This window comes from Myotis lucifugus, unplaced genomic scaffold, assembly GCF_000147115.1.
Source record: "Myotis lucifugus unplaced genomic scaffold, Myoluc2.0 scaffold_192, whole genome shotgun sequence".
Lineage (NCBI taxonomy): Eukaryota > Metazoa > Chordata > Mammalia > Chiroptera > Vespertilionidae > Myotis > Myotis lucifugus.
Genome location: NW_005871240.1, coordinates 1,196,910 through 1,208,953, shown reverse-complemented (window position 1 = coordinate 1,208,953; position 12,044 = coordinate 1,196,910). Strand labels below are relative to the sequence as shown.

The 12,044-nt window shown below is 41.6% G+C and overlaps 1 protein-coding gene across 1 annotated transcript; it reads right to left on the bottom strand.

The window, feature by feature from the left end:
• Positions 1-7,522: 7,522 nt before the first annotated feature.
• On the bottom strand, positions 7,523-8,524 carry LOC102425575 (melanoma-associated antigen B16-like). Its single transcript, XM_006096999.1, has one exon. It carries the CDS (start codon positions 8,522-8,524, stop codon positions 7,523-7,525), a length of 1,002 nt encoding a protein of 333 aa, XP_006097061.1.
• Between the last annotated feature and the right edge of the window lie 3,520 nt (positions 8,525-12,044).

Sequence of the window (12,044 nt, the reverse complement as noted above, 5' to 3'; positions counted from 1 at the left end):
GTGTAGTAGGTGTCCTCTGGAATTGGTAGAGCAGCCTAGTGTGGTTGTGGGAGCCTCCCCAGTCACTTGAGCTAGGCATTCTAGGTAAGCCCCTGGGTGGGCTGTGTGCACTGCCTTGTTGTAATTGAGCCTTAGTTGCTGTTGGTGTCACTGGGAGGAATTGACCTCCTGGCCAACTGGCTGTGAGGACCACCTACAACTACAGTGGAAGAATTGCTGTGCTGGAGATACCCCTATCAAGCAGGACCTGCTTCAATGTGACTTTGGTGTTCACTGAGTCTTCCCCTTGAGTGTGTTGAACTTGGATGTCTAGAGTTGTAGTCTGGAGTAATCTAAAGCTGTCCACCAGGTGCACTGGCTGTGGCCCCGCGGGAGGTGCAAAGTCAGCCATGGCCTGTGCCCTGCCTGGAGCCACTCATCAGGAACTACAGAGCCATCTGCAGATGGCTGCTACTTGTTTTGGGCTTGTAAATGCCCAGAAGAGCCCAAGCTGTGAAACAAGGCAGGCTGCTGCTAGTGCCAGGCCTGAGGCCTCTTACTGAGAGGAATGGGGCATGCTGACTCTAACAGCTGCTTGTTTGAGAGATTTTTAGGGAGATCTGATTCCTGAGCCTGGACAGGCCATTCATATGGAAAAGCCACTTCAAACAGCTTGGGTGGGGCTGCAAATTGGGGGGGGGGGATCTCAGGGAATCAGGGTGGAGCAAACAGTGTGAGCCAGGCTGATGAAAAGTCAGATATGACACTTTCCGGTCAGCTCTGGGATAAGGGGAGGTCTCAACATAGGAACAATGACCTCTGCCAACACTTTTGTCTGGGAGAAAGCCAGCCCTGAGTTCTTACCCTGATGCCAGACAATCCACTTCTTCCCCATATGTCCCTGGATCCCCTCAAGTCGCTGCCTCAGTGCTGGAGCTCAGAGGAAGCAAGTCCAAGTAAGTCCGTGTGCTGTCCCTTTAAGTGGAACTTCCTGAAACTGCAGCAGCCTCTGTGTCACTCAGCCACAATCCTCACTGGTTTTTACAGCCCAAAGTTACAGGGACTTCCCTTCCTTGCTCTGAAACCCTGTGCTGAGTAGTCTTATGTGGGGCTTGGACTCCTTGCTTCTCATGGGAGGCCTCCACAGCCTAGATATCCCTCCTGATTTAAAAATACCACATGTGGGTGTCAGACCAGCCCGTTTCTCACCTCTGCCCCTCCTACCAGTCTCCATGTATTTTCTTCTTTACTTCTCTAGTTATAGGACTTCCATTCTGCTAGATTTCAGGCAGTTCTGAATAATGGTTGTTCTGTATCTTGGTTGTTATTTTGATGTGGTTGTGGGAGGCGGCAAGTAACAATGTTTACCTACCCTACCACCTTGCTTCTCCCAAACATTAAGTCTTAAGTGTCCTTCCATGTGCTTCTTTAATTCCCATGTTGTAGTACCTACACAGCCATCTTGACCAAAACTCTCTATTTTTTAACAAAATTTACATAGAAGCCCAGCAATTAAAATAAAACTATCTCTTACAAAAGAGAAGTAGAGACTCTATTTTTTTCTCCTTCTCTTGAACAGTTTCCCTTTTCCCCATCTACCTCTCACTACTACTCCATGAAATAGAAGTTTGGTAAAATAGATGCATTCAATGTCTTTGTGTCATTAGACATAATTAGATTTAATTCATTCCTTAAGGTTTCAGGGGTGGTTACGGGAGTTCCAGGGCTATCAACTAATAATGGTTCACATCGAATCTACTATGATTTTCAAAATTTACTTCCTAACAACAGCAATTAGTATTTTAAATCATGTTACAGATAAATATGACAATTAAAATGATGATATCTTAATGGCCACTAGAAATAAAGTAGTTAATTAAGAGAAAAATTTGCCCCCATTATAAATGATATTTATAAGTTTTTTAATAGCCTGTGATGTTTGAAGGCTGAAACACTATCTTATAGTTGGGGATGCTCACAATAGGACGGTATATAATACTCCTGCATTGGACACTTCACAACCTCATTACCCCCAGTCACTTCAAAAAGGAAGAGTACAATTTCCACAGGTTCTGCAAATCTCTGCACCATTGCTTAACCTCTCCTTTAAGCAGTAGAAGCATGAGCATACTCAGAAGATACCCACACTCTGGTGTACCATAAACTTGGAAAACATGAGAAGCAATCTGTACTGGGAACACCACCTGCATTATTTCAGAAGACATGTCCACATTTAGCCCTTTATCAGAACATTAACTAAGGAAATTAGTAGTAGGGTATCCCACTTTAAATTTCCTCCTTGCAGTTATATGCCATCTTCCACTGCTCATTGGTACCTCTGGACTGTCTCAACTCTCTGTCACTACTCATTAACATTCACGTAGCCCAACGGTTCTCAACCTGTGGGGCGCCACCCCTTTGGCAGTCTAACGACCCTTTCATAGGGGTCACCTAAGACCATCCTGCATATCAGATATTTACATTACGATTCATAACAGTAGCAACATTACAGTTATGAAGTAGCAACGAAAATAATTTTATGGTTGGGTCACAACATGAGGAACTGTATTTAAAGTGCCAGAAGGTTGAGAACCACTGATGTAGCCCATAACTCAGTAGAGAGTGTCCAGTGTATAGTAAGGACAAAATGCCCACTTCCAGTAGGAATCAAGGCAGACCCCAACCCTGATATACTGGCAAAGGACTACTAGAGTGGTCAAGACATGTAGCTTCTCCAGACTCGACCAGTAATATTATTGGATGATACAGGAGAGACAGTATAGTTGGCCTAATAGTAGGTGGGGGAATTCCTTGAGATGATGGCTATTTCAAGTAGATTTCCTCACTCAGATAACTATATAATTTTTAGCTGTTAGCAGTGATTCAGAGATTTCCCAAGCCTGTTCATCTGAGTTGTCCTGGACTCACCATCCAGATTCTCCACTTTCATTCCTTCTGGTCCTTTCTCCATTCGACAACTGAACTCTGGATTCAGAACTTTGACTACCAACCTGCTCTTGGTTCTCTGTACTTGGATTTACATGTGGTCTCTCTCACAGATCCTGGACATTTCTCTTTCCCCAAATCCTCATCCCTCGCTAAGTAAAATGTCCTATCTGGTCCCATTCCCTGTCAAGTGGTCATTTTGATGAAATATTTGCTTCTCAAATTAAGTACTTTTGACTTTTAAAATGATATGTGAATGTTTATGATATTTACATGCATTAAATATGAATTGGGAGAAATATTTTTGGGATATAATTTTGGCAATATTTATAAAAATTCATAGTCTTCACACACTCTACACTTTAACCCTATTTCTACCTTGCTATTGAGTTAGCTAGCTAATTTAATTAGGCAGGTTTAGAAGGTTTTAGGAATGAAAGGGATCTATAGGAGAGGAATACATAATGGGACTTGAAGATGCCAGGGTGTTTATTTTACTTGTACAGAGAGTAGAGAAATGGAATAGGCAAATAGAAATATATCTGGCCCATGCAATTAATACAGCCATAAACCAAGGGTATCTCCGGCCTGAGCAATTAAAGTGACCATAAGTTCGGCCAAAAGTAGCCCTAGATTGAACCTGAAACCCAGGCATGTGTCCTGACCAGGAATTGAACCCACGAGTAGCTGGGAAGGCCATAAGATAAGGCTTTCTCTGCCAACACAACTGGAAGAGCTATGAGATAAATCAAAAGTGACTCCAACCAACAAAGGGGAGAGAAGGAGGGGGACACCATATGAGCTTTGAGCTTTGAAAACTAATTCTATGTAGCAAAATAACCAATAAGGGTTCAGGTTCACACTTGGGGTGCGGGAAACGAGTTAAGTCGGCTCACGTGAATTGCGCGTACTCCGCGGGAGCCGTCTTTAACTCGGTTCATATAGATTTGCGGTGGAGTGCGGGAAACGTGTAAACTCGGGCCGATTGTAACTGCGTATTACCAAATATTTCATTTCAATCGAACCCATGCTTCAAAAGATATAGGCATTTTAACGCGCCATCTTATATTTTGGCGGGAAATTCACCCGCAACCCAAGTGTTCAGACAAAGAACTGCAGCCTATTTAATGCCTCAAGACAAAGAAGCAGCAGTCACCCTTCTCAGGGGCCCCTCTGTCTGTCCAGGAGGGACAGAGTTGTAAGCTTAGAATTTAGAATTAGTTTTTTTTTTCATCTTTAAAAAAATTTTAAATCTTTATTGTTGAAAGTATTAGATATGTCCCCCATTGACCCCTTCTAGCCCGCCCTTACCCCCCCCCACCCGAGGTTTTCTTCATCTTAATAATGGCACCCACATTTGCTAAGTTCAAACATATTGTATATTCTTGATTGCTCTGTCACCTGACATCCAACTAATCAATGAATTCCACTGACTAGAGGCAGTGTCTGCTTGCAATAAAGTTTCTGTACTTTTCACCTATCACCTTTTGTCTGTGGCTTCATTCTTCGAAACCATCAAGGCAAGAACTCAGGAAAGAAATCACCTTTGTGTTCCAGTTCAATTTTCACGTTTCACTATCATGATGAACAATAGACTTTAAGCCAATAAGTCATGTTAAAAATATTTGTTTTAATTGAGAGAGGGAGAGAGAGATATAGAAACATCAATGATGACAGAGAATTATCAATTGGCTGCCTCCTGCATGTCCCTATTGTGGATTGAGCCTGAAACCCAGGCATGTGCCCTGACCAGGAATTGAACCCATGACCTTCTGGTTCATAGGTCGACACTCATCCACTGAGCCATGCTAGCAAGGAAAAAATATTTGTTTTATAAGTCATGGCAACAAATGGGAAACAAATTATGTGCTCATCAGAAGGAGATGGTTAAAATTATGGCACATACATGCTATGGGAGCAGTTATAAAAGTGAAGTATATCTATGTGTTGTCATATAAAGATCCTGTATTCATGTTAAGTGGAAAACACATACGGCAGAATATGTATGTCATTACCCATTATGTTTTCAAATCACAATATATATTTTATAATACAATTATGTATGGGAAAGCCTAAAATTAAATTTAAAATAACCTATTAGATTAATTGTAGCAATCTCTGAGAATGTGGCTGAATTATGAAGGAATATTGTAAAGGTGGAGATTGTGATCTGTCTATACTTTCCACATTTTCGCACTAAGAATGTATGCACTATCAGCTTTGTTGCTTCTGCTGTAATTGTTTCTCAAGTACTTTTTTGTTGTTAATCCTCACACGAGAATACTTTTCCATTCATTTTTATTTAGAGAGTGTGGAAGGGAGGGGGAGAGACACAGAGAGATCCATCAATCTGAGACACATGAATTGGTTGCCTCCTGCAAACGCCCTGACCAGGGCTGAGGATAGAGCCTGCAATCGAGGCATGTACCCTTGACCTGAATTGAACCTGGGATCCTTCAGTTCACTCTACCCACTGAGGCAAACTGACTAGGGCCTCAAGTACTTTTAATTTAGAATATTCAATATACGAAAGTGGAATATTCTGAGTGACATTTTGAACCTCTACATGCAAAAGAGCTGGACCTGGACAAAAATGCCAGCCCCTAGGCATAGCTTTCTGGGGTTAAGGCAGCAAGATCCTTGGTAAATGAAGCCCACAGGCAATGCCCAAATTGTACTTATTATTTTTACCTTTCTTCTTTACATGTGATTTTAGCACTTTGGATTAGAAGTCCCTTTTTATCCCAAGAGGCATTATGGAGTAGTGAGAAATGAATTGAGAGACAGAAGGTGGGCCTAACGCTGGAGGACTGGAATAGAGTGAACTCTAGAAGAATTCAGACCGGAAGTCCAACCTCGGCTCTAACACTAACCAGACCTGTGAACTCCGGCACATTTCCAAGTTTTGTGACTCTTAGGCTCTTCATCTGAGGAATAAGTCTGATAAGCTGTGTCTCAATTTACTGTTAGAAAGAATGCACTGTATGTAAAGCACCCGGTGTAGTTCCTGGCATACCTTAGGTTTTTTTTATAAATGGTAGTTGTTATTAATGTAATGATTTTGACACTGACCCTACCACCCTTACCTAGGTGATTTTTAAAAATCCATTATGACTCAGAGAGCATGAAGTACTACAGAACATAGGGTATCAGAGCTACCAAAATACTGCTTAGAAAGTAAAGCACAGTAGACATATATGTATCTTATGCTGTATTCTTTAATAATGGGGAAGGAAATTTCTTCTCTAGCTGATGCAACTCCAAATTCCTAGTATTTCTGACAAGGACCAATTTCTCACCTTTTTATTTTCTGTTCCATTCAAACAACCCCTATTTTCATTAATTTTATACTCCTCGAAATTCTAAGCATTTCCTAAGACTATACCAAATTATACCAAAAATAACATTTAAAATATCCTTAAATGGAGCTCTCTCTCTCTCAGCCCAGGACAGCAAATGCTAACAAAGTGATTTCTGGGTATCTCATCTCAGGAAAGTATCACTGTTCTCTCTCAAAAACTCCCTGAAGACGATGTGCATAAAAGATTGTAATGGAAGAGAGGCAAGACCACAGAACAACTTCCATTCCTGCCCCAGTGGAGATTTCTATTTTTAAATCATGACCCAAAAGTTATATGTGAAGAACAATTTTCCCCTCCAGGTTTTCAAGTCTCAACTCTGCAACCTACCATCTGTAGGTCTGATCAGTGATCACCAAACTCTCAAACGTTTCCTGCCCTACATCTAAAATCCACCATAAAATTGCGGAATTGAAGCATTCAATTGAAGGAACTGAAGCATTCCCCAAAACCCAATTCCCTTGACTCAGGGCATTTATGCTTGACTGGGTCAAATAAAACAACTCCACTCACCTGTTATATCCTTCTTTTACTTGACCTATAGATATTAGAAGATATCTCATTATTATAGAATTGCCGATTCTATAAGTAAAAATTATAAGGGCAAGTCCTAGGTCTTATTTATCCTAGAAATTCCAGGGCTAAGGTGGTGATTTCCAAACAGCAAAAGTTCAATAAAGTATGGGGAATAATAGAAGGAGCGAGCACAGGATATACTTTATTGAGATTTATTTCTTATGCATACACAATCAAGTTAACCAAATTCAAGCATATATAATGTTCTTTTATAAAGATAAAAGGTATAAGGAGCAAACTGACAATCTTTTACTTCTGCTCTATTTCTTGAACCCAAGTATCTTAAAACAAATCTCTTTCACATTTCTAGTAAATGTCTATAGCAATGTGATGTTATCTTATTGCAGGTGACAACAGATGGATGGTTTCATATTTTAACAAAAGCTTACTATGAAACCTCCTTAGAGCATTAAATTGTGACCATTATCTTTCATAAACTTGGAGATTTTAAAGCTACTTAAAGATATACTAAAACCAATATTTGAATACATGTCAACAAAGAAATTTTCAAGTTACACATATAAAAGAGGAACACAAGCATAGTGTGTTCCTTTCAGCCTCACCAAAGACCTAAATTCTAAGAACACAAACTACTTCAAACAATGCCTGAGTAAACTATCCCTGACTTCCCTAAGGTGTGGGAGGAGCTGCCAGGCTTGGCCTTAGAAATGGGAGGGGCCATGCAAGTCGAAATCCATGGCCCAAACTTTTTCTCGGGTTCTCTCTTCTTCATCTCGCAATGCTTCTTCATACTGAGATGGGAAACCACATGGGATAGTCCCATGAACCTTTGCCAGAAACTTTAGGACTTGCATCTTGGTGGTTTCAGCATGGGCTCTTGGGCCCCACAGAAATTCAAATTGTGCAGGATCACTGTTGGCCACCTTCCGGTAATTCAGGTATTCCTCCTCCACGAAATATTTGGTGATGAGCTCCCTGGGCTCTCCAAAGATATAGTGCTTCTTCCCAGAATATAACCCCATCACACTCAGAACATCCCAGATTTCCTGTTCGGTGGCACGGTTGCCCCTCATGAAGATCACAGCCAGGATGAGTATCAGGATACCAGTCTTAGGCACACCGACTTCACCATGCTGCATCCCATCATAGGTGAGGCCCAGTTTGATGAAGATGGCATAGCAGTGGTTGTAGGGATCCACTTCTTTCACATCAAGGCCGAAGATTATCTCCAGGCGTTCACATGCTCTCTGGAACATCTCAATGAAGTGGTCTTCATACTCTTTGCTGATAATCTTCAACATATCTTCTATGGTTGTTATCGCTTTTATTTGATACTTGAATAGGAGGTAATTCACCAATGAAGCCACATTTTCATCTTCAGCATCCTTGGGCACATTCTTGGGGTCTGGATCTGCCTCTAAGGTGCTATCCCCCTCCTCTTCTCTACTGGAGCCCTCACCATATTTTCTTGATGATGAGACTGTGGTGACAATTGAGGAGGAGGAACTCTGAGCACTCTGAGAGGTACTGGGGATAGCAGCATCAGGAGCCTCCTTCAGATTGCCAGGCATTTCAGGATGGGAGGAGAGAGAGGCCTCCTCCAGAGCCTTGGACTCCTGTGCAACCTCCAGGCCCTGTGTCTCACTGTGGGTCTGAGGGAGTTGATCAGGTGAGGATTGTGGATTCTTCTGAGGAAAAGCCATGAGGACTCTTGTGGGTGGTGGTAATCAGGAACGTAAACAGGAAGACAATGGGGAATCACTCCCTAAGGGAAAGAAGGAAGATGTGAGTGGCCTCAGCTTCCAATCTCAACTGTGATGGCTCTGATAAAAGCCACCTCTAATGGTCCTCTCCTGACAATAGTGCTATAGGACCTCACAGATCACCTGACCTCCTGAATGCTGTGTCCCCCAGGGACATGAAAGACAAATACTCAATGCTCCTCAGGGTACAACAAGGCAAGCCAGGCTGAGAATTCTCAGGGATGATAGTAGGCAGGTGTGGCTGGGTTCTGTAGAACCATTTGTTTCTGAGGAGTATGGTCCCTTCAAGTCTTTACTCAGGTTCATTCCCTAGGACAGGGGTGGGCAACCTTTTTGTGAGTGCGTGCCAAAACCAGCAAAATCTGACTCAAAATTCTTCTGCGTGCCAACCTAATTTTTTGAGAACATGTTACGCCTACTTGATATCTCTTAAGGTGTATGTATGTGAAGAACCTTGAAGAAATAATAAAATTCATTTGAGCGACAAAAACACAGTATATGATGATAAAAAATATTTATTTTCTAATGTATACATGTACACTGATAGTCCGACAGAAAACTTTATGACTCCGTTTGATATTATCAGTGGGACTTTTGCTGCTGCATCACTGATGACAGAAATTTTACATGAGGTTTATATTTCGTGACCTTCAGAGATATGCACGAGCTACTACTTTCATCTGTCAGGCTACTCCTATTATGAGACTTAACAAAATTCATCACTGAGAACAAAGATTCACAAGTGTATGTGGAAGAAAACATGGAGAGTAATGCTGTTGCAAAGTTTTTTAAACAGAAAAAGTTTTCTGGAATGGCATTCCAAGTCCTCAATCGTTTGTTTTCGACACTATTGAAATTGCTCTTCCCCTCTCTCGTCAATCCATGTCTATGGTCTTTAGGATAACTTGTTATGTAAAATTATTTATTTATCTAAGATGCCCCTACACTGAATTTATCTGAAAAATAAAAAAGTCGATATTAAGAAAAAAATTGTAAATGGAAGATTATAAGAGAGGGTTTCGTGTGCCAGCAAAAGTTACCAGCGTGCCATGTTTGGCACGCGTGCCAGAGGTTGCCCACCCCTGCCCTAGGGACTGTCAGTCATCTTCCTCACGCTATATATACTGTCCCCCTAAGACCAAGTCACATCTCTTTTCAGTCTTTACTCTATATCTCCCTAAGGAATCTGTACTGTTCGTTAACTCTATCTAAAGCTGATCTCAAACTGGCCCCTTCAGACCAAAACTGCCAGGGAGAGTCTAGAGTTATTGAAGTGAGGTGAGGTGTTAAGACTATTAGCCATCAACATAAACAAACAACAGAAACAGACTCACAGATAGGAAAACAGACTGATGGTTGCCAGCAAGAAGGGGTGTTGGGAGACCAGGTGAAAAAGGTGAAGGGATTGAGAAGAATAGATTGATAGGTTACAAAATTATCATGGGGATGTAAAGTACAGGATAGGAAATACAGTCAATAATCTATATAAATAAAAGCCAAGTGACTGGAATTCCAGAATGACTGGTCGCTATGACGTGCACTGGGGTGGCCAACCAGCCAATCGTCCCCCCAACCACCCACAGCCCTTCCCCTGGCCAGCCCCCCACCCCTCCCACAACCCCTCTCCTGATCAGCCCTCCCATCCCGATTGGGGGCGTGGCTGGCTGGCCAACCACCCATGGCCCCTCCCTATGGCCAGTCCCACCCCCAATAGGTCCCCCCACCCTGGTGGGGGGCAGGCTGGCCAGGCAATTCCGGCGGTGGCCAGTCCCAGATCAGCCACAATTGGGGCAGGCCGGCCAGACCCTACCCATGCACGAATTCGTGCACTGGGCCTCTAGTATTGTAATAAGCATGTATGGTTCCAGTCGAGTACTGGAAATACCAGAGGGAACACTTTCTAAAGTATATGATTATCTAACCACTATGCTGTATACCTCAAACAAGTACAAAATAATACTGAATGTAAATTGTAATTTCAATAAATAAAAAATAATAAAGAAAGGAGGATGCTAGAGATTCAGAGTGAGAAATGAGAGGAAAGCAGAGATTATAATGTTGCTGCCACAAGTCAGGGGATGCCCGCAGCTTTTGGAAGCTGGGAAGTGACAAGTAACACAATCTCTCCTGGAGCCTCCAGAAGGAACCAGCACTGTAGACATCTTGATTTGATCCGTGAGACTCATTTTGGATTTCTGCTTTTCTAAGTCATTAAGTTTGTGTTAATTCATTACAACAGCAGTGGGAAACTAATAACTGGTCATACTTTGTTACCATTGTTTTTAAAAAAAACTTTCGAATCAATCAATGCAGAAAAAACATTTGACGAAGTCCAACACCCTTTCTTGATATAAACTTTCAGCAAAGTGGGAATAGAGGGATCATACCTCAACTAATAAAAGCCTTATATGACAAACCTACAGCCAACATCATACTCAATGGGCAAAAACTAAACTCATTTCCCTTAAGAACAGGAACAAGACAGGGATGTCCACTTTCACCACTCCTGTTCGATATAGTACTGGAAGTGCTAGCCATAGTGATCAGACAAGAAGATATAAAATGCATCCAAATTGGAAAAGGAGTAAAACTGTCCTTATTCATAGATGACATACTATACATAGAAAACCCCAAAGACTCCATCAAAAACCTACTAGACCTAATAAATGAATTTGGCAATGTAGCAGGATACAAAATTAACACCCATAAATCTATGGCCTTTTTATATACCAATAATGAATTCACAGAAAGAGTAACCAAAAAAAAAATCCCATTTACTATTGCAACAAAAACATTAAGATACCTAGGAATAGCCGAAACCGGTTTGGCTCAGTGGATAGAGCGTTGGCTTGCGGACTGAGGGGTCCCAGGTTCGATTCCGGTCAAGGGCATGTACCTGGGTTGCGGGCACATCCCCAGTAGGAGATGTGCAGGAGGCAGCTGATCAATGTTTCTCTCTCATCGATGTTTCTGGTTCTCTCTCTCCCTTCCTCTCTGTAAAAAATCAATAAAATATTTTAAAAAAAGATACCTAGGAATAAACTAAGGACTTAAAAGACCTGTACTCAGAAAACTACAGGACACTGAAAAAAGAAAAGATAGAAGACATAAATAGAAGAACATACCATGTTCATGGTTTGGTAGAATCAACATCATTAAAATGTCCATACTACCCAAAGCAATCTACAGATTCAATGCAATCCCCATTAAAATACCAATAACATATTTCAAAGATCTAGAACAAACTCTCCAAAAATTCATCTGGAATAAAAAAAAGATCCCAAATAGCCACAGCAATCTTGTGAAAGAAGAACAAAGTTAGAGGGATCACAAATACCCAGATACCAGGCTGTATTACCAAGCCACTGTTTTTCAAAACTGCCTGGTAACTGGGCACAAGGACAGAACATATAGACGCAATGGAGCAGAACAGAGAACCCAGAATCGACCCAAGGCCATT